Raw genomic sequence first — 23,640 nt, 5'->3', positions numbered from 1 at the left:
GCTTCTGGCCGGAATTGGGAGACCAACAGAAAAGAAAAGAAAGGCTCCGATTCCCGAGAAGCCCCAGAAATTTGGGTTTTTGCCCTTTCTCCTCTGGGCCGAGGACACCTAGCAGCCACTCTCGGCCCGAAAGGGAAGGAAAAAGGAGAGGGGAAGAGAGGAAGAGGGCAAGAATGACCCTGATTTGAAGGGCTGCTGTCTTAGGGGCATCTCTTTCCAAGGAAATTATTACATGATTAAATTGATGATGATGATGGGTGGGTGGGAGGAAGAGACCTCCTACCCCTCTCCTCTTCTCCATCCCTCCTCTTTCCCTTTCTCTCCCTTGCCAGGCCCTTTGGGGGCAGAGCCCTCCACTGGATCCCGGGGATCAGGGATCGCAGGGTTCATCCCCGGCGGCAGATCTGGCGGCGAAGGGAAAGCGGCCTCCTCCTGTCGTCCAATCAGCGCCTCCCTCCTCCAGACGGGACAGTCTCTTTGCTGGCCAATGGCGGCGCAGGGATCCCAAAGGAAGCTGGCGGGGGGAAAGGACGAATAAATGCTCCCCGGCGGAGTCCCTCTCACTCCCGCTCCGTCGCAGGAAGAAAGCCTTCCGCTGCCACTCAAGGGCCAGGTCCTCTCGCCAAGGGAGCCCAGCCGGGGCAGGGGCCCAGGAGGAGGAGGAGGAAGAAGGGAAGGAGAAGGAGGAGGAGGAGAAGGAGGAGAAGGAGAAGGAGGAAGAGAAGCGCCTGCCAGTCAGTCAGTCCCTCTTCTTTGAGGGGAAAACTTTCTCTCTCTCTCTCTCTTTCTGTTTCTCTCTCTCTGCCACACCTCCACTTGGAGAAATCACTTTTTACAGACAGAGAGGGGGAACTGAGCTTCCCTCCCTTTTCCTATAGTTTTAACCTCCCCTTTACATCCCTCTACTTTAAAATATTGTTTACACACACACACACACACACACACACACACACACACACACACGGAGCAGGGTTTTCTTACCAGAGGTGATCTGCTCTTTATTCTTATTACACTTCTTCTTTCTCCTCCATCTCTTCATCCTCTTCCCCTCTTCTTCTTTCTTTTCCCTCTTCTTTCTTCTTCTTCTTCCACTTCTTCCTCTCCTTCTTCCTTCTTCTTCTTCCTCTTCCACTTCTTCCTTTCTTCTTGTTCTTCTTCCACTTCTTCTTCTTCTCTTTCTGCCTTCTGTCTTCTTCCTTCTTCCTTTCTTCTTCCACCACCACCACCACTACTTCTTCTTCTTCTCACTACCTGGATATAATCGCGCTTAAGAAAAAGCCAAGCTGCGTCCGAAATGACAACTCTGGGTGGAGCTGTCCCAAGGATGATGCGACCAGCTCCCGGACAGAATTATCCTCGCAGTGGGTTCCCATTAGAAGGTAAGACCAAGGGCCAGAGACTCAGGTCTGGGGGGGGGGGGGGGAGAGAGAGAGAGAGAGAGAGAGAGAGAGAGAGAGAGACCAGGCGAGGAGGGAAGGGGGATCCGAGGAAACCTCTTGGAGGCCGGTTGGACCTGCATGAATATTGAATTAATGCCTTAGTTAAGGACAACACACACAAAATACACACACACATATATATAACCCCCCATACACACACATACACATATAGACAAACACACGTATGTCAGAATGAACAGGTAGTCAGCAATCAAAACGATTCAGATTACAATGCACATTGACTTGGAAGAATCGGATCCCTCGGGCCTAATTTCAACTATTAGCCATTTTGTTTTAATTTACGTTGTAAATCGCTTTGGGTTCCAAAAAAAAAGGGGGGTTTGGAAAGGCTATAAATGACATAAAGAAAGTAGAATAGAATAGACTTATCAACTCAAGGAATTTAGGTAGCCTCAACTTACCAAGAACCTGTGGAGTCAATAGGTCTTCTCTAGTTGGGAATAACAATCGGGTTTAGGCCACTGAAATCCGCAGTAGGACTTGCTTCCAAGTAATCTTCCGAGATCTAGGATTGCGACTAGCCTCAATAATAGAAGGGAAGCACAAATGGATGTTCACCTAACCTTGGTGGGCAATGATACCTTTTCAGGGGACACAAGTCAAGGGACCCCGGCTGAAATTTTGGAATAAGGACCTTCATTTCTTCCAATAAAAAACCCAAAACAAACAAACAAAAAACAACAACAACCCTCTTCATTTGAAAACCCTTCATAGGATTCGGCCTACCATTTAATTCTCTCTTGTTTCGCTTGTAAAGGAAATGACAAAAATAGAAATCGTGGTTGCTGCTCTGGCTGCTGTGACTACTACAACACAGTTATAGTAATAGTAGTAATAATTAGACATTTCTTATGAACAACTAATTCTAAAATGACTTGTTTTAACACAAATTCCCCCTCCCGGCTCCATATATATATATATATATATATAAAGTAGGGTTGACTGAGTCAACGATCCCTGTACACCAAGGACAAAGCAAACAGAAAACTACCCAACTAAGTAAAGTTTACACACAGAGCTACAAAACGCACTTGGAAAATCGTGACATGTAAACAACACATCCCAGCAATCTTTTCCAATTTCGAAAAACTCTTCTGAGAGAGTTTTCTAGGACCTCTGTGAAGTTCTTTCTCAACTGCCTGGTATTACCTGACTCAAATGGGGAAATCCTTTCCCAGTTTTCCACCCATTAAAAAACAAGACCAGTTGGTAGGGGGGAATATGGCAAAGGAAATGGTGAAGTATAGCTGGAGCAAGTTGCCAATGGCTGGAGGGCATAATGGGTGTGTATAAGTGGACTTAGAGATGGGCAATAACACAACACAACAACACAGCCTTTTCAGAATCACAACAACACAGCTTTTTCAGAATTGGCCCTTCCGCTCAAACCATCAGATCATTCTAATATTAGCAACATTGCTTTTTCATTCCCCAAAGACTGCCACTTCGGTAAATGGCCCACAACCCTGGGTTTTAATCCAGCAGGGACGTAGCCAAGGGGGGGGTCTTGGGGTCTGAACCCCCCCCCCCCTTCCATTAGAAAAATGAATGGTGTGTGCTGCTGCTCCGCCGCACCCAAGCCCCATTATAATGGTGGCACTTAGTCTGGACCCCCCCTTCCTAAAATCCTAGCTATGTCCCTGAATCCAGATTTAACTACAGTAGACCTCTTGAAATAATTACAATGGAAAGGAGTCGGGACTGACATGGTCCCTTTCCTTTTCGATGGTTTTTACTGTAAACATAATCCACCCCAGGAGTGGTTTAAAAATATAATGGTCACACCGACATTTTCATTGCTTTCAGTGGTTTTTACTAGAAGAAGGATCCAAAATACTGGTTGACAAATAACTACAATACTGGTCATCTTCCTCAGGGTTAGAGAAGTTTGGATTTAGGAAAGTAATGCGATGCACAGCGGTGTATTCAGACAGCGGATTATAGACTATGGAAAGTCGCTAGCTCTCATGTTTTCCCGATATATATGAGAAATAGCGACTTTCCATAGTCTGTAATCTGCTGTCTGAATACACGTCATATATATATATATATATATATGGGGTGTGTGTGTGTGTGTATGTATATATATGATTGCCATGCAATCATATAAACTTTCGTAAACTTAGATCTACTTCCTCAGATGTATGGAATGAAGTGTGTCTGAATACACACACACATAGAGATATAGATATCTCTCTGTGAGTGTGTGTGTCTGTGTGTGTGTGTGTTAGTATGTATATTCAGCCACACTTCCTTTCTTACATTTGAGGAAGTAGACCTAAGTTTACAAAAGCTTATACTACAACTTCTTTCTCGCAGTTAGTCAAAAAGGTGCAACAAAGAGGACCCTTTATATGCAGGGTGACCAGATGTCCTAACCACAAAAATGGACAAGGCACTGCAAAATGTAGGACGTTCCAAAAAAAATTATAGGACAATGCTAACTAACAGCTAAAAACACTAATATCAATGTAGACCTATGCTTCTTCGTCCTGCTGCTAAGGGAGGACGTTTTGAAATTCCTCCTGGACCGAAGGTTGGCATTGAGGGTGTGTCCTGGAAAAGGAGGACGACTGGTCACCCTGTATGTGTCTGTCTGTCTGGCTGGCTGTGTATATATACGCACACATATATACATACACATACAGGTATATGAATTTGACATTAACATTATGATAAAAGATGAAAACTGTGTAAAAGCCAGACAGAGGTCAACCTCAAGTTGAGCCTGAGACGAGTCAGGATTCGTTCCTAGCCTAATGTAGGTTGCGAAGATGGAGAGATTTGTCCAACCCAATCTTTTTACGGGGGAGAATATTCCCAATGAAGCTCAGCGCATAGCTTCCTACCTCTGGTCAACAAGGATCTTTGATTTATTCTCAACTTTACTTTTTCAATGCATCCGAGGAAGGAGACTGAAGTCTGCAGAAACCTCGTGCTGCCAACTTTCTCTCTTTCGTCCAAGGTGCTCCAAGATCTCTCTCTCTCTCTCTCTCTCTCTCTCTCTCTCTACCGATTTTTGCAGACTAACAGGGCTCTAGCTTTGGTGAAAGTTCTCAGCGTATTTAAAGGGGAGCCAAGGTCCACATTTTGGCCTTTTACATTTTTATTTTAGTGTTTTGTGGCATCAGGACAGGGGGAGATCTTGGTCCCCTAGATCTTCATCCCGACATCTCTCTTTTTGGTCCAGTGTCGACTCCTCTGGGCCAAGGCCGGGTCAACCAGCTCGGGGGCGTCTTCATCAACGGCCGCCCTCTTCCCAACCACATCCGCCACAAGATCGTGGAGATGGCCCACCACGGCATCCGGCCCTGTGTCATCTCCCGCCAGCTCCGGGTCTCCCACGGCTGCGTCTCCAAGATCCTCTGCAGGTACCAGGAGACCGGCTCCATCCGACCGGGGGCCATCGGAGGCAGTAAGCCCAAGGTGAGGATGGAAAGGGGGCAGCAGAAGGGATCGGGCAAAGTGGGCATCTGGGGAGACATCAGCTGCTAGGAGGCCTCGCGGGTGGAGAGGCTCCCAGCCAGGTTCAGGCGAAAGGTTGTGGGTGCTTCTGAGTGTGTGTGTGTTGGGTGCCTTCCTTTCCGACTTATGTCGCCCCTGAAGTGAACTGGTCACAGGGTTTTTTTGGCAAGATTTGTTCACCATTGCCATCCCCTGAGGCTGAGAGAGTGTGACTTGCCCAAGGTCACCCAGTGGGTTTCCAAGGATCCCAACCCTAGTCTCCAGAGTTCAGCGCCCAAACAGCTTCATTTATATACCGCTTCATACTGAACTAACAGTGTCTAAGCGGTTTACAACTGTAACCCAAACTACTACACAACGCTTGGCTGTGTGTGTGTGTGTGTGTGTGTGAATGAACGAGCTAGCAGTGGTTTAAGTGTTGGACTAGGATTCTGGGAGACCAGGGTTTGACCCCCTTCCTAGCCATAGGTGACCTTGGGCATGCCACTCTCTCAGCCTAAGGGGAAGGGAATGGCAACCATTTTCTGAATAAAGCTGGCTAAAGCTGGAGTCCATGTGAAGCAACACTAGGCACAGATGCGCACATAGCTTTCGCCCTCGCTATTTCAGAGCGAGGTTTTTGAGCAATTTGGACACTGTCAGAGCCAACTGTAAGTAACTGGGGTTTCAAAAAGCAAGACTCCCTCCCCTTCCCCAGTGTAGAAGTGAAGCAGAGGCCTAAGTCTCTGAGTAGAGCTGGAGAGAGTTCTCTTTCGGGGATGCTTGGAACTGAAGGTCGGTCCACAAAGCTGACGGGGGATTTGGGGAGTTGTAGTCCGAATAAAGGCATTTTCCTCAACACTGTGAGAAGCAGGCATGATGCTCTCGCTTCAAGAGCACGATCTCAAGGAGGGAAAACCTTGTTTCACCCACATTGGAGCAATAAGCTGGGGTGGCACCGCTTTAACTGCCCTGGCTCAAGGCTCCGCTCTGGGCCCCACAACAAACTCTAACTCCCAGAATTCCATAGCCTTGACCTAGAAAGAGTTAAAGCGGTGCCAAACCGGGTTATTGCTCCAGTGTGGATACAGGCCTGGTTCCCCTTCCTCTGCCCTCCATGGGGCACAATGATTCCCAAACTTTGGTCCTCAAGGTGTTTTGGACTTCAGCCCCCTGAATCCCCAGCCAGCTTGATCAAAAGTCAGGCATTTTTGGGATCTGGAGTCCAAAACACCTGGAAAACCAAAGTTTGGGAACCACTGCCCCATCCTAAGCCTTCCTGGGGAATAAAGCTACTGTTATATCTACCGCTACAATCGAGCGCACAAGCCCTTCTTTGGTGTCTACTTAGGTCTAGAAATAAAATACAGAAATAATCCAGTTTGAGACCACTTGAACTGCTCTGGCTCAATACCAGGGAATTCTGGGAACTGTGAATTCTTGAGGCATTCAGCCTTCTCCATCAGAGAATTCCGGTGCCACAATAAACTGCAATTCCTTGGATTCCCTAGCACTGAGCCAGGGCAGTTAAAGCGGTCTCGAACTGGATTATTTCTGTAGTGTGTTTGGGACCTTAGATGCCAAGGCCACTGAGTTCAAAGAAACCTTATCCCAAGCAAAAAAAGGGTGCAGCTTTCGCTCGGATTTAATCTTTCGGATCTAGAAATTCGGGCCAGGCTAGTGCTTCTGCAAATTGGTTTATAACTCAGGATCCGGATTAGGGCCCTACCACCTTGAAAGCCCTGAGCCTAAAGGATTTTTCTCACAGGAAAGAGACTGGGAAGGCCTCAAAAGAGCCAGGAGATCAGCCAGCATTGAAACTCAATTGTTTTTCAAGATTGCAGCATGGACCGCGCGTGCCTGTCTTGTGCCTCGACTTAGCCCCCTTCCTACTACTCTCTTCCGTCCTCCAGATTTTACTTAAGCAGCTGTTTGGAAATTCTCCTTAAAATCAGTTGGTTTCTCTTGCAAGTAAATGTATTTTGGGCTGGTTATTTTTATTTTATTTTATTTTTTGAAACGTAGAGCTTCCTTCCTTCCTTCCTTCCTTAACCCGTTACTCAAAAAATACACACAAAGCTTCCCATGTGTATTTTTGAATCGGATTATTATGCAAAATCGGATGATTATTATTATGATTTCCATTTGCCCAAGAAGCTAGAGAACTGAATAGCCGCATCTCCTGGTAATAAACGAGGGGTTTAGGTTTTCTTTTTTTAAAAAAGTATTATTTGTAACGTTTCCTTCTAAAAGCACTTCCCAGCTTTCAAATAAATTTACCTTGGTTTCTATTTCCTCCCTCCCTTGTATGCTTTCCCTTGGAGAGCAAAGGAATGGGTGGCTTTGAAATCTAAACGCAACGTAACAACTTGTTTTATATCACATCTGCGTTTTCTATAAATACCATAAAGTGCCTTCGGTCTGATGACTACAATAAAGGCTTGATTGATTGAAATGTACTATAAAGTCTGGGTTTTCTTTTCCCCCAGTGGAAGGGAGGGTTGATAGGAGAGGAGACAATTTCGGCTCAACCGGTTGTGTGAAGTTGTGTGGAGTTGCGTACATGCCCGACTTGGCTTGGCTTGCAATTCCTTCGCTGTTGTTTCCCCGAGAATTTTCCGCTTGCGGAAAGTTTTCATGTACTTTGGCAACTTCTTTATGGACTTTTGTCCTGTCATTAACTAGATAGGAATATGCCCCCCACCCCACCATTCCTTCTACCCACCCTCCTCCTTTTTGGGAATTTTATTTTATGTTATTTCAATTTTCCGACACATCCTTTGGATACGAGTCCTCTTGATTTCACTCTTTATGGCCACATTATGGCTTTAGGATGAGGCGGGCGGGTGCACAGACCATGCACTTTTGGGATTGTCTTTTCCTCCCCCAAAATAAAAGAACTTAGGGCTCCCGATTCTTTATCTCCCCCCCAACCCTACGATGAGATCTTTTTTGAGGGAGAGTGGTACTAATTTTCAAAAGCTCCTGCCCCACTCATTTCATCTCCTCGCCTCAGCTGTTTTACGTCAAGCGGACACCCCAAGGGTCTAGTTGAAAAGCTGATGAGATGGAGGATTGTGGGGCAACGATGCAGGGTTTCGTTCAGACTTTCAACAGCATCACTTCGATCTCAGTCCTAATAGGCTCCAGATTGGCGGAACCGTCGGTTTGATTTCTCTTCCCTTGTTCATTAATTCGTTCATTCCCCTTCCTCCAGTCCTTCTCATTTTCTTCCCTTTCTCCTTCCTTCCTTCCTTCTTTTTTCTTCCCCTTTCATCTTGCTCTCTCTTCTCCCCTTCTTCCTCCTGTCTCCTTTCTTCCTTTTCGTCCTCTTTTTTCTTCCTCTCTTCCCTTCCTCTCTTCATTCCTTTCTGGTCCCCTTCCTTCTTTTGTTTCCTCTTTTATCTTCCTCTCTTTTCCTTCCTTTCCTCCTTCCCTTCTTTCCTTCCTTCGTTTCCTTCCTCTTTTATCTTCTGCTCTTTTCCTTCCCTCCTGACCTCCTTCCATCTTCCCCCTCTTTCATACTCTCCTCTGTTTCCTTCCTTCCTTCCTTTTTTCTTTCTCTTTTTTCTTCTTCTTTCCCTCCCTCTTGTCTCCTTCCTTCTTTTTCTTCCTCTTTTATCTTCCTCTCTTTCCCTCTCTCCCTTCCTGCTATGTTCTCCCTTCTTTTTTTCCTAGTTCCTCTTTCTCTCTTTTTCTTCTTCTCTCCTTCTTTTCTTTTCTTTCTTTCGTTCTTTTGGTCTGTCTGTCTCTTTCTCCTTCCTTCCTTCCTTCCTTCCCTCCTTCCAATCTTTCTCTGCCCCACTCTTCAAAACACCAAATGTACAAACTGTTCTTTCTTTCCGGATCCTTTCTATTAAAGCAGGTGACGACGCCGGATGTCGAGAAGAAAATCGAGGAATATAAGCGCGAGAACGCCGGCATGTTTAGCTGGGAGATTCGGGACAAACTGCTCAAGGACGGCGTCTGTGACCGAAACACCGTGCCTTCAGGTAAGCCCCGCCAGAGACAGGACTCCTCTCCCCCGATCCTCTCCTCTCTTCTTCGGACCCCCGCATCCTTTGGATTTCTCCTCTTTATTCCAAAATTCATCCCAAATTCGAAATCAATTCGGTGGCCTCTTTGCGAAATAACGATGATCTTAAAATCAACAGGAGATTTGGGACTGAAGATGCTGGAACTTTTGAAAATCTCAAGGGAATGCAAATACTGACTTTACATTTGGTTCGACCTCGGTTGTATCCGCACTGGAGAAAAGATCCTGTTTGATACCGCTTAAACTGCCATGGCTCCAGACTGTGGTGCCACAACAAACTACCATTCCCAGAATTCCACAGCCCGGAGCCATGGTAATTCAAGCGGTATCAAACCGGATTATTTTTCCAGTGCAGAAGCAGCCCTGGATCGGAATGCATTCAATGTCTCCAGTCGAAATCATCGCCCTCCATTGTTGTTTCTATCCATCGTCCATAAATGGATTTGCTTAAACCCTAGCTACGGATCTATGTTTACTCCGAAGTGACTTCCATTCTATGCCATGGGATGTCTTCCCCACTAAGGGATTTTTAAGAGAACCCATTGAAAGCCCCAACAACCAGGCTATTGGACCCAAAGTGAGGAGACCCCTTGAATCCAGCAATGCTTCAGTTCGTCGCATAGATGCAACAGGTCTACTCCAGAGGGAGCTTGCCGTTGTTGCTGACTTCTTGCTAGCCGCCTTGAATCCTATTTTGGAAGCAAGGCATTGATGTAAATCCTTTAAATCAATAAAATAAATATATATAAATAAAATAAGTAACAAAAGACGGCCGGCTTGAGAGGGAAGGTGTTCACTTGGGTGAGGAGGGATTTTGCAGGGGTTTTCTTTTAGCCTCACCTTTAGTCTACTTTAAAGGTTTGCTGAATTTCAATCGCACCTTTGTCAAATACATGCAATCTTCACCTTCAACTCCACTATCATCTTTTGCATTTTAACTTTCCTCTCTTCGGGGAAAAAAATACACTCAACCGTCAGCTGTATTTTATTAAGGTTTCTCCATGGGTTATAATAACCTTTGTTGGAGTTAGATGACTCTTTTCCTTGGGTCCAAAACACACTGGATAAATAGTCCGGTTTGAGGCCCTTTTAACTGCCCTGGCTCAGTGCTAGAGAATCCTGGCAATTGTAGTTTCTGACAAAGAAGGTTCAAAGTCTCACAAAACTAGAGTTCCCAGAATTTCCTAGCATTGAGCCAGGGCAGTTAAAGTGGCCTCACACTGGATTATTTCTGCAGTGTGTTTTGGACTCTGAAGTGATTCAGAATCCCTGCCCTTCTTCTTGGGGTTCAATACTGCCATTTGGGGATCTCTAGCACTCACTATGATATTGTCCAAGTCAGGAGAAAGATATACTTCCCGGGATATTTGACCTGTGCTGGGTTTTGCCCTCCTTTTCCTCCTTTTTTTCCTTTCCTCTGAGACCTCAGGCGACAGGGATGGGGCACACAGACAGACAGATAGACAGACGGCAGCCTTTTTAGGGTCCCTGGTGGGGCCTCCGTCATTCGGTGGCAGAGAGACTTAAGAGCGGGTTTTATCTTATAGGCACTGGATGAAAGGGAAAAGAGACCTTGTTGTAGTTCTGGGGGAGGGGGCCTGGGGGGGCTGCTTTGGGCTAGGGTTACATTGTAAAAAGAGGACGGGCGATCTTCAGGGCATGTCACTTTTCTCGAGTTCCTAAATCCAGAGGGATCCGATTCATTCCCGTTTTGAAGCACAGGATCGTGGGGAGGGAAAACTTGTTTTTAATTAACATCTGCTCCTCCTCCGGTCCCATTTTTTGAGGCTTTTCCTTTTTGAAGATGGGATGATCAGCAGGCCAGGAATATAAAAGTGCTGGGGAAATCTCTTCCCTTAAACAAAGTGGCACATTGCATCGTCTGAAACTTATTTCCTGCATTAGAAAAGGCCGCACATGGGATGGTCTTCCTTCCTTCCTTCCTTCCTTCCTCCTCCTCCTCCTCCTCCTCCACCTTCTCCTTCTCCTTCTTCTTCTTCTTCGCTTCAGTTTCTTTTCTCCCTTCACTACTCCTTCCTTAGGAATATTTCCCGGGCGAAATCTTCTCTCTCCCAACTAGTTTAGACCCTGTGTTTGGGAAAATCCACTAAATTCCGTGATTTTCAGTAGATGCGCTCTAGCTGGGATGGACAAATGGCTTTCGATCTTTTCCTGTAAGGTTCAGAGTGCTTTTTTCCCTTTAAAACTCTGAAATGTTTTGATGTTAAGTTTCCAGGACTAATTCGTGGTAGCTCCCCAAGGGACTACCCTTATGTCCTTTGGAGGTCAGCGTGTGCCTTTTGGCTGCATCCGCACTGCAGAAATAATCTGGTTTGATCCCACTTTAACTGCCAGGGTTCCCTGCTATGGAATTCTGAGAATCTGCTCTGATGCCTCAGCAAACTACCATTCTCAGAATTTCATAGCATGGAGCCATGGCAGTTAAAGTGGGATCAAACCGGATTATTACTGCAGTGCGGATGCAGCCTTTGTCTCCTGTAGTGTGCTGACAAACTGCTTTAAACATACCCATTCTCTGCTCCATCCACCTCCTATTTAGCCAGATAAGCAACCGATGGAAGTTTGATATTTTAACCAATCTCAAGCAAAAACCTTTCCAGGCGTGGAAATGCTATAGAAACAAATGGGAATGAAATTTCAGCTTGTCCAGATATGTTTAAGAGCCGTATTCAGCATCAATTCTCTCCCCGTGTTCTTTGCAATAAGGGAGCATCTGCACCCAACTGACTTCACAATAAAATGCTTTTCCTGCTGCAGATTTAGGTCCAAATACACTGCAGAAATAATCCAGTTTGACAACACCACTTTAACTGCCCTGGCTCAATGCTAGGAAATTCTGGGAACTGTAGTTCTGTGAGACATTTAGCCTTCTCTGCCAGAGAGTTCTGGTCCCACAGTAAACTACAATTCCCAGGATTCCCTAGCACTGAGCCAGGGCAGTTAAAGCAGTCTCAAACTGAATTATTTCTGCAGTGTGTTTTGGACCTTAGGCAACATTCATGTGAGTAAGCAGAGCAGAGGGGGACGTGCTTCAAACTTAAACCTAAATGGGAATGGGATGCAGAACTACAATCTTAAGTGGACCAATATCCCAATCCATCGTGTTTTTATTTGGAAGATCAATTAGAATTGATGTTCACGATTGCGTTAACATCCAGTGGAGACACCTGTGAAGCCCCGAAAGCTTTGTGTCTATGTGCCTTCAAGTCGCCTCTGGATTTATAGCGACCCCATTCATTTCCTAGGGTTTCCTCAGGCAAGGAATACTGTACTCAGAGGTGGCTTGGCCAGTACCTTCCTCTGAAACATAGCCTAGAGCACTTGCAGGATTCCTTGGCAGTCTCCCATCCAAGTACTAATCAGAGCTGACCCTGTTTAGCTTTCAAGATCAGACGGGATTCGGGTGCCTTTAAAACTAGCATGGTGTTATTTTGCCTCAGTGAAGATCGAAGAAACCTGTGAAGTTGGAAAGCTAACGTGATGCAATTTGCTTGGCCCATTTAAAAGTATTAGGATGGATATTTGGTTGCGTTGGTTTGTGTTTGTCATAGGTGCTCTAGGCTATATTTCAGAGGAAGGCAATGGCAAGCCACCTCTGAGTGTCCCTTGCCTAAGAAAACTCTATGAGCATTAATGGGCTTGGCATAAGTCGACTTGAAGGTCAGCCTAGCTACCCGCGGAAATGTTTTCTCAATCGAGTAAACATGTGTGAGATAAACCAGCTTTTAAAATCGAGTTCTTTGGCTTAAAAAGTTGATAGACCTGGATCCCGCCCACCCACAATTAAATGGTTTATGGACCTCTCGAGGGTCTTCTTGAATCTATAGTGGTGCTTTTTGAATGTATGAGTCCGGAGAAAAAATTACAACGCACTTCAGTTTATATATACATGTGTGCGTATATAAATTCAGTTTATATAGATGTGTGTGTCGCCGCTGGGTTGAAAGTTGCTCAGAGGCTGCTGCTTGGAAATCTCGGTCCCGATGCCTTCTTCGTCTTCTTCTCCTCCTTTCCCAAAAGTAATATCCAGTTGCAAAATGCAGTTGCAAAAACGATCTTCCTTCGGGTGTGAGATCAACAGGAAAAGCCATTTTTTGGGGTCCCTGAGAGGTTCCCTAACTGCGAACAGATATCGGAGCGGCCCGACAATAGGTTTATGGAAAATAAGTAACGGATTTCTGGAGCCAGCCTGGTTTGACTGTTAGATTACGGTCCAAAACACACTGTAGAAATAATCCGGTTCGAGACCGCTTTAACAGCCCTGTCTCAGTGTTAGGGAGTCCTGGGAATTGTAGTTGATAGTGGCACAAGGGCTCCTTGACAGTGAAGGCTAAATGTCTCACAAAACCACCGCTCCCAGAATTGCTTAGCATGGAACCAGGGCGATTAAAGTGGTCTCAAACTGGGTTATTTCTGCAGTGTGTTTTGGACCTACGACTCTGGAGATCGGCTTCAAGTCTCCACTGGGCGATGGAAATCCACTTGGACAAGGCACACTTTCTCAGCCTCAGAGACAGGCAAAGGCAACAATCTTGCCAAGAAAACTCTATTTAAAAAAACAAAAATCCCCCTTAGGGTCGCCGTAAGGCACAAAACAGCAAAGAACCTTTGCTTCCAAGGCAGTTAAAGGCAGCGGGGAAGGGGTCAGAAGGGATCAGGACCGACCTTTCCGAGCAGCAAAGGCCAAGCTCAGCCAGGGAGATCCACCCAAGGGAGGCTTCTGGCTTCACGGCTGCCTTTCCCTCCCCTTCTTTCCCCAGTGAGTTCCATCAGCCGCATTTTGAGAAGTAAATTTGGGAAAGGAGAAGAAGAAGAAGCCGAGCTGGAGAGGAAAGAAGTGGAGGAAAGCGAGAAAAAGGCCAAGCACAGCATCGACGGCATCCTCAGCGAGCGAGGTAAGGCCGGCTTGCTTCTCTAGGCGCCTCCGTCGCCGGAAATACTATTTATTGACTGGGTCCACACGGCAGAAATAATCCGGTCTGGGACCACTTGAACTACCGTGGCTCAATGCAGTCCCAAAGCACTGAGCCGCGGCAGTTCAAGTGGTCTCAGACCGGATTATTTCTGCCCTGCGGATCCAGCCAAGGAGATCGGGTGTCTTTGGGGGGGGGGAAGGTGGCCTATGGGTCTGCGGGGACCCTCGGTGCGGTGGAAGTCTGTGTTTGGAGAGCGTTGGATGGGGCAGATCAGGCTGCCCCTCTTCTTTGGACTCCATCAAAAAGGAAGAAAATAATGAAGGATGGCTTCTGGAGGACAGGTCTCAGCGCTGGCCTTCCTTTGTGGTGGCTCTAGCTTTTGTGGAAGGGCTAGGAACTCAGGAAGCCTAGATGTTTGAGAAGGCTAAGCCCTTCTGCCCTTGCAAAAACGACTTCTGCGCCCATGGCGGATTTTTGTGGCTTTTCAGAGCTTGCCAGACGTTCCCTAATGTAGAGAAATCGGATATATTAAATATCCGCTTTTCTTATATATTTGCCTCTCCACATCTCCCCTTTCTTTTTTCCTTCCTTCCTTCCTTCCCTCAGCATCCATCTCAACCCTCTCTGTAGGTTAATTTCAGATCTCATGAATAGGATTCCTTGCTCAGCTCTTAACAGACTTTTTGCAGAAATAGGGGACATCGGGATTTTTTAGGACTGGGTTTTAGCCGAGGCCGGACCGAATTTGATTGTTAGATCTAGAAGCTGAAGTCGGGGGAGCAAGATTGCACAAGTATAGCCGTTTGATGTCACTTTAAACTTGCATGGAATTCTGGGATTTGTAGTTTGGTGAGTGGGCGAGCATTCTCTCTGGTAGAATGGTCTAATCCAAGACCTAACCCAATCTAATCAGATCTAATCTAATTCCTGCACTAAAGTACTAAATAAAGCTCTTTAGTGGAGAACTCTAAAAGTGCATCACCTCACCAAGCAACCAATCAATGGATTCTGTAACGTGAAATCGTGGCAGTTAAAGTGGGATCAAACTGCTCTAACTGTGCAGTGTGGACACACTCTCAGACTTAAAGAAGTGGGAAGGTCTGATGGGATCAAGGGGAACCTCCTCCTGAGACAGACTGAGGTTCTTTCCACGCAGTCCCCAGTCTACTGAGCCAGCCACTTGATGCACCAAAGAAAAGCAAATCAAGATTTTACCTGGATAAATAAAATGGCAGGAAAACTTCCATGGATTATTTTGTGCCTGTGGGCACTTCTGTACCAGACAGATGAGGGGACGAGTTTGCAAACCTGATAGGATACAGATATCCCTCAACCGCTTGAGATGTGGCCATTGACTGGAAACAGGATCCTATGTGGTCTGTCTCTGTCTGTCTGTCTGTCTGTCTGTCTCTCTCTCTCTCACACACACACAGCCTCTTCAAGCCCCAATGAAACCAGCTACACCGAGCTCTGGGTCTAATCGGGGTCACTACAGACCTCCTGGTTTCAGTGAGCTGGAGGTACTCAGGTTGAAATCCCAAACAGGGAGGATTTTCCTCCTCTGAACCCAATGGACACCTAAATCGTATTGCTAACCTGTCTAGAATAAAGCCATTGAATGAATTGGATTTACCCACCTGTTGACTCACCATTCAGCAATAGATTCAATGGGGTCTGCTCCAGGCCTGTAGCTGTTGAATATATGTGTGTGAACTGAAGTCATAGCCTCTCCCCACCGAATGTAAGAAATTTTCCTTCAGTCCCCAAATGTCTAAGATTTTCAGCGCCAGACCTTTATTACCTAAAACTCTCATATTTGTTGCTCTTCGCATTCCCTTGGTCTCTCTGTCGTTGTTGCTGTTGTGCTCCTTCACGACATTGGCTACTTATGACGACCAGAAAACTGTCCTGTGTCGATTTTGTTTGTTTTGGGGAAGTTTTGTTCAGAGGGGATTTGTCTTTGTCTTTCTCTGAGGCTGAGAGGGTGTGACTTGCCCAGGTTCACCCAGTGAGTTTCCATGGGATTGGAGCCCTGGTCTCCAGGGTTGTAGCTCAGCACTGAAACCAATACACCACGCTGGGTCTCCTAAGCTAAACACTTAGCTGAAGTTTTAGTGAACTGAAATACTAGATATTTAGGGACTGAACGAAAGTTTTATTGGGGGTCAGAATTCTTCTTCTTTTGTCATTGCCCCAGTACAGTACATCTCTGGCTGGGACTAACCTACAAGATTTCAGCCAGGGTCCAAATATTAGTTGACAAAAGTTTGTGCGATTCCTTCTTGCTGTTCTATACCTTCTTTTGGAGCTCCACTTATGGTGGTCATATCATAGGGTTTTCTTGTCAAGATTTTGTCAGGGCAGTTAAAGCAGCCTCAAACTGGATTATTTCTAGACCTTGGCTTTTAGGGAGAGTTCGGTTTGATTTGCTCTAGGACCTATTTATTTCTTTTTCTAGCAATCCACAGTATCCTACAACTCTTCTCCAGCACCACGTTTCAAGTGAGTTGATTTTCTATCAGCTTTCTTCACAGACCATACACCTTTAACAACCAAACATGAAATTGGAAATACGATCACAGGGACAATCCTAATTTTAATATTCAATGGTGTATCTTTACACTTCAGCATCCTGTCTGGTTTCTTTATAGCTGGCCTTCCAAAAAGTCTTAGTTTTCTGATTTCCTGACTGCAGCCTCCATTCTGATTAATGGCTGAATATGGAAAACCTTGAACTACTTCAATGTCTCCAATGTCTACTTTAAAGTCAGCTAGAGTAGGCCACTGAATTGACTAGTGAGTCAACACACGGGTAAACCCCAGTGGTTGGTACTAGTAATTTAGACCAAGAATCAAAAGCTTGGTGCTGTTAGTCTGTATCAGGGATCTTGTAGTGCCTTTGAGGTTAGAAATGTTTGTAGCCTAAGTTTTCCTAGACTTCATCAGATGCCAGATGCAGGTGAAACTGTTAGGAATAAACTCTTCCAGAACATGGCCACTGAGCCTGAACCCCCCCCCCCCCAAAAAAACCCAACAACCTATGGATGCCGGCCATGAGCCTTTGACTTCAAATTGATGGATGGATTGATTTTATATCCAGCCTTTCTCTGGTGATGGGATTCAAGTTAGCTGAGTGTATCCATCTGGAATGTGGTCTTTTCCTATTGCCTTCTGCCCTAGCAAGCTTTGTTGTCTTTTCTAGTGAATCCTGTCTTCTCATGATATGGCCAAAGTAGGATTAAGATTAAGGTGAAACATTAGTTTAGAAGAGTTAAAATAGAATTAAACAATATTATTATATATATATATATAATTAAAAACAGAGTAAATAATTAATTAGTCCACTAAGTAAACCTAAGACCACTTTCTTGGGATCAAGGCCCCACGGAGCAGAAGGGGATGGGTTTCTGAGTAAAGAGGAGTTAGAAATCTGGGGGTTTTGGTGGGCTTCACAGTCAGCCTCAAAGGCTACCCAGGGAATTTGTCCGAAGGGAATGCTGGTTTTTTTAATATAAAATAAAATAAGATAAAATAAAATAAGGCAGAATAGGACCCTCGGCAACAGTGGGTTGTGTAACAGATTTTGCAACGAGATGTTTTAAAAAGCCAGGTCGAATTTGAAATCTTTTCTGGAGCTCCAACTGAGTCAGAGTAGGAAGGGAAATGAAATTGGAAGTTGGTAAACTCAGAGTAGGGTTGTTGTTGTTGGTGGTGGGGGACGGTGGGAGACTTGGTGGAGCCCCGCTGGTTCAGTAACATCAAGTCCTGGGCTGCATCCACACTGGAGAAATAACCCGGTTTGGCACCGCTTAAACTTTTTTTTCTGGCTCTGGGCTAAGGAATTCTGGGAGTTGGAGTTTGTTGTGGAGCCCAGAGCGGAGCCTTGAGCCAGGGCAGTTAAAGCGATGCCAAACCGGGTTATTTGTCCAGTGTGGATTCAGCCCTGGGTTTCGTATTTAGCTTTTTAAAGAGACGGTTTTGCAGAGTCTAACCAGGAGGAAGAAAAGGAGTTCTGAAGCTGATGTTGTGTGAGAGTGTCATTGCGAGAAAGAAAGGAAACCACACACACACCTTGAAGGATGCCATTATGTTTCACCTCCTTCTCTCCCAATCCCCCCTCCCCGATTGCATTTCCTAAATCCCTGCTTCATTGGCGTGGTTTGTGAGGAGTTCGCAATCTGGGAGAAAGAAAGTCCTAGAAGGGTTTTGTGTGTGTGTGTGTGTATAGTGAGTGTGGAGGGGCAGAGGTTTGTTGTGAACTCCTTGTGAAAGGCTCAATCGTGTGGCCGGAGATGTAGAGCCGCATCCCTTCGGCGTCCTTCCATCGGAGCGGAGCTGAAGGCATTCAATAGAAAGGAGGGAATGAGAGAAGAAGGTCGCGATCCTGCCCTTCTCAGGGCTTCCAGGCAAACGAAATACAGTCTGTAAAGGAAAAGAGAAGGCTGCTCGGTGGAGAACCTTGCATTCTTTACTGATTTCCGAGCTTCCTTCTGAGTAAACACATTCAGGGTCTGGAGGGGCTCAAAGATGCCTGTAAACACAGGCGACAACGTGCATCAAACGCCTGATCCTGACTCTCAGGGAACTTCCAACTTTATTCTTCAAAGATTTAGGAGGGTGGAAGGGGAAAGAAGGGAGAGAAAACTTTGCAGTGCCATCCTGGGCCTCTGGTGAGATGTGGTTTCTCTTGCATTCAGTGAGAGTTTCAGTGTGTGTAGGTTTGCAGCTTCAAGGAAGAGAAAGGAAATGCATATACAATACTGTGTGTGTGTGTGCGCGCGCGCGTATAAATATGTATGTGTGTGTATATATACACTCTGTGTGTGTGCGCGTGTGCGTGTGGAAAACGCTAAAAAGCATACAGGAAGTTCAGAAACAGCCCAGGATTGTGAGGCAGAACACACTTTTAAGCTCCTCCTGTGCATTTTTTTTTTGCTGAGTGGTAACCAGACAAAGTTTGTATTAAGAATGGTTTCTGCAGAATCAAGTCTCAGTTGAGATCAGTGGCACTTGCACTTGCATCCTCAGGTTTTCTGGCAGTGCACACACATATATATATTCATTCTGGTAGGTTTAAAACAAATATTAACCCACTTTGCAGTTGCCACCTGTTATCACTGAAGGATCCTCAGTCCACATCTGTGTAGGCTGTCAGCCTGGTACTGATATTATATTCAGTTTTTCCAAGACCTTGTAGCCTGGGTTGGCAGACAGAGGTTTTTACTAGTACTGGGTGACTTGTTTGAGGTTCCCCATATACCAGCCCTCCTCCTCCTCCTCCTCCTCCTCCTCCTCCTCCTCCTCCTCCTCCTCTGCCCTGCAGATCTACCATAGGCCCTGGAGAAGAGGAGACAAAAGTACCAAATGAGCTGGTCAAACATTTGTACAACTTTTCCAGCTTTTACAAAGAAGGCCTTCTATACACAATCTACACTTGGAGATGAACTTGGAAAACAAAGAAGGGAGAGTCCATTGAAACTCACACTTTAGCTCTGGCCAGACAAAGGTTCAGCTAGCAGCAGCTTGATGTGGACAAAAGAAGGCAACCTTTTTATAATTCAAGGAGAAAAGAAGAGAAAACAGGCCCCACAATAGGCCCAGAAAAGACATTATGGGCTTGCAATGAGGGATGAATTATTCAAGGAGCCCCAATAGCCAATGCTCTGAGGAGTTTTATGGACTCTCCACCGTGGAAAAAGTGGCTATTTTCACCTACAAAATGTTTCTACTCTTTCTAGACGGCTAGAGATGCCGACAGCCATTCAGGATAGACAACTGAAACCATTCTTTAAGACTATAGTATCCCTCTGCATTGTAAAGGGGTGAAAGAGGGGGAGAGAAACACCCTCAAGTCTACTAGGGATTTAAGGAGAGCTGCATCTTCACAGTGTTTAAATGTTTGTAAAAATGGCACAGATTTTCATGGAAAGATAAATAAGGCTTAAAGGTTCATTGTTTTTTATTTTTTTGGTAAAGGTAGGCTGATCATTGATCGTCTTTTGCACTGAACAACCTTTGCACTCAATAGAGATTTCCACATTGTGGAATAAACAAGTTCACAATAGAAGAAAATATGTTGGGGGGGGGAATGGGCTAGTTAGTTTCAGAAATGGCTCCCAGTTTTGGAGTTTGATCCAAGTCTTGCAAACCACAATCTAGTTAAATGGCAGCATCTGTTTTTGTGATCCTTTCTTTCCATTGCATCTTGATCATAAACACATTAATTTGTCTGTTGATTTATATGGATCTGCTAGCTGCCTCTTGACTGAGGGGTTTGGCATTGGGTTGGTGTTGGTGCCAGACCGCAAGTGTGTTGGAGAAACTTTTCTTTTGCTTCCTTCTTTCCTTCAGTTTATATTTGAAACCTTTTTTTACATGTCATGATATACAACCCTGAAATTGAGACACTCCAAACCATATTTGATTTGAATTGGATCAATGAGTTTAACTGTAAAGATAGTGGATCAGAGTATTGACTTGCTATTTACTTTTTAAAAATATCAACAAAAATGGATTTTTTCCCCTGAACAGAACTTAAAACACAGTTTTTGTTGTTGTTTTTCCTCCTTGAAGTGTAGCTTCAGTTTTCTACCAAAACAAGCTACAGTTGCAAAAATGAGGGGAAATGAAATATTGTTCTGAAAGAAATGGGCCTTTGTTGTTACCATGTTTAATATCAACTACAGTTTCTGAATGTTCAAGACCTTCAGTGGATTGTGTTGGGAGTATTACATTTTAAAGTCATCCTTTAGTGGCAGCAACCTAAACACATTCACTTAGTTGTGCCTTTGAGTTGGGGTTCATTGCCAGATCACTATGTCTTAACATTTGCAGATAAATTTTCTTTTATTTTTCCCTTATAAGGAAGATTTATGATTGGGCTTTTTGATATTTTTCACTTAATTTATGGAAGAAGGACTGAAAATTTGTTATTGCTGAGAGAATGTGACTTTTCATGAAATACGACCACACAAATTATACACGGAATAGGGAAAGTTGTAGCTCAGTCTTCCATGCTACCATTCTGGCTTGGACATCAAGTCATCTAAGGATGAGAAGTGTTAAGAGTGAAAGAGATCTGTTAGATTTCTTGAATGAGTAAAGTATGCATTCTCAAACTTTGTTGTTGTTGTTGTGTCTTCAAGTCATTCCCAACTTATGGTGACCTTAAAGTGAACCTATGATGGGGTTTTCTTGCCAAGTTTCTTTAGAGGGGGTTTGCCATTGCTGTCCTATGAGACTGAGAGTGTGTGACTTACCCAATGCCATCCAGTGGGTTTACATGACTGAGCCAGGATTTGAACCCTGGTCTCAGAGTCCTCCACTACACCATGCTAGCTCTCATTCCCACACTCTGCATGTGGCTAAAAACCTATATTGGCTTTCAACAGTATTTGCTGGCTGGAATGCTTTGATTGTGTATCCCAGCCTGGGAGGGAGTTGGACTAGAGGGCCCTTGTGGTCTCTTCCAACTCTTTGATTCTATGAAATTTAGAAGGGGATATATGACCAGGTAACTAAATAGATTGAATCTGAAATCCTATTAGCCTTAGATGTCGCAAGCCTGCTTACTAGAGTTAGTTCCATTAAACACACCAGGACTTACTTCTGAGTATGCATATATAGAAACATGCTGTTTGTCTGCATCATGCACCATGGTATAATTATTTTAACTTTCATCTGTGTTTAATAGTGCTTTATTTCTGTATGTATTAAGAATAACATTTATTGATCTTTGCCTTCAACTATATTTCTAGATGCTATAATTTTCTATGAAGGAATAACTATCTCCTATGATGACAAACGTTGTGTTTTGGCAATGTGGAAGCCTACTAAAGGCTCCAAAATAATATTGGTTGTCTGGTATTCTTGGCTAAATTGCTTTTTGGAATGCACCCCATTAATCATATTTCCTGTTATGGCATCAGAAATATACGTTCCTAGGAAGGTTGCACTATATTATGTGGCAGCAGCAAAAATAAGATTTTAATTTCTTCAGACTAGTGCTATTGATTGTGAAAGCTATAGTGGAGACAATTATTCCTGGTGGACCCTTTGAATTTCCTCTTTCTTCACAGTATATTTTCCCTGATTGTTGTGGCTATTGGCGGAACAACAAGATTTGGATTGACAGACTAACTGCTTGACTTGTAGTCTTCTAATAAGTTTGTTTAGGTTCTTTGTTTAGAACTACCAATATCACATGTAGTGCTTTTTAAAAAAAATCTTGTACATGTAATGTGATGGATGATGAGTACTTTAACGCATCTTGAGTTCCATAGGCCTCTTCCCTAATACAGAACCACCTTTAATTTCAGTTTAGGACACCAAACAGTATGCTTCTGCACTTATTCACCACACATGACTCTTCTATATCCACTAAGAAGAGGTAGGAGATGAAAAGCTGGCAGAATAATGGCTTATTGAATACTTTATGTCAGACAGTCCTAGGTACCCAGAATGTGAGTCATGTATACTAACATAAACTTCCTTTCATATGCTATAACCACATATACACCGAAAGTGTAAGAGGTCAATAATAAGAGTTCATCCTAACCTGCCGTTGTGAGAAAATTAAAGGTCCTGACATCAATTGGTACCAATCATCTGGTCCCTTTCTGTTCACTTGTTGCCCTTGATATTGGCTGGATGGTGATTAGGAGGAAGGACCCATTCTAATGGTCCACTTTGTTTGCTGCTAAACCTTTAAAAAATGTGACACAATGTACTTTGCTGTCTGAGATACAGGACAAGATGCCAGTTATTGTTCTCAAACAGAGAACATGCTGCTGGTGTACTGAAGCTGATCATTATATCATGCTTCAACAACAGTTATAGGACAGTACAAGAAGGACATTTTTTGGGGTGCAGAGCATTTGTGTGTCACACTCAGCTGTGTGTGCCAGTATCTTGCCATATTATAATATCTGCTATCTAAACTGGCTATCATATTCTGTCTACTGGGTTATCTTTAAATATTTTGGAAATGGGTTGCCTTGGGGTCATCATAAGTTGGAAATGACTTGGAAGGCACACAACAACAACAACAACAACAAACGTATGTATGAAAAATGCACTGCAAAGTGCCCCATAGATTTGACTGAGGAATAGTGTTTGAATGGGGGAAGAAGATGACTGGACAGGATAAATATTGCTGTGAACTTGGTAATGCTGATGCATTTGCTGCTCCTTCTCCATCATGTCATGTCAACTTATATATTTAAATAAATGTATTGCTACAGAGATTTCTTCTGCCCACAAATTTAAAAAGTCACTAGTTCTCCAAGAAGACGGTCATCAATCTCTTACTGTTCAGGAAATGCACAGAATCACCACTGATGCTACTGTTACTTATGGCAAGTAATTTATGAAAATGATGATAAATAATTATAGACTTTAATAGTGATATAACAATGATGGAGAATGGGAAGCCCTCCAGATGTTGTAGGACACCTCAACTCCTGAATTTACTGGCTAGGGCTGAAGAGTGTTGCAATCTAACAATTTCCAGGGGTCTGCACAGAATCCCTACACCTGACATACTACAATCTACTTTAATATAAGGCACATATTGTATACGACTTCTGGCATACACTGAATTTTATTTTATTTTTTGCATTTGCACCCTCCCACATTTGTTGTCTCAAGGGGTTGCCTCATTCGACTTAACAGTGGAGACAGCTCTGCCTTAAATTTTATAGAAATATTGTGGGATGTCTACAACACAATGATTGATTTATAACTGCACACACCCCATGTCAGG

General features: G+C 44.3%; 1 protein-coding gene across 2 annotated transcripts in view; it reads left to right on the top strand.

Annotated features, from left to right (window-relative positions):
• Positions 1-1,189: 1,189 nt before the first annotated feature.
• The window catches only part of PAX3 (paired box 3), a 155,800-nt gene continuing 133,349 nt past the window's right edge, over positions 1,190-23,640 (top strand). Inside the window, exons 1-4 of one of the 2 annotated variants that reach the window (XM_042458564.1) lie at positions 1,190-1,379; positions 4,651-4,886; positions 8,770-8,896; positions 13,722-13,856. In XM_042458564.1, the coding sequence (XP_042314498.1) occupies positions 1,295-1,379; positions 4,651-4,886; positions 8,770-8,896; positions 13,722-13,856 (583 nt within the window). In that variant the 5' untranslated portion in view covers positions 1,190-1,294. Of the gene's footprint in view, positions 1,380-4,650; positions 4,887-8,766; positions 8,897-13,721; positions 13,857-23,640 lie in introns of both variants that reach the window. The other variant, XM_042458563.1, reaches the window with a different exon arrangement.

The sequence above is a fragment of the Sceloporus undulatus genome, chromosome 3, assembly GCF_019175285.1.
Source record: "Sceloporus undulatus isolate JIND9_A2432 ecotype Alabama chromosome 3, SceUnd_v1.1, whole genome shotgun sequence".
Lineage (NCBI taxonomy): Eukaryota > Metazoa > Chordata > Lepidosauria > Squamata > Phrynosomatidae > Sceloporus > Sceloporus undulatus.
This window is presented reverse-complemented; position numbering and strand designations above follow the sequence as displayed.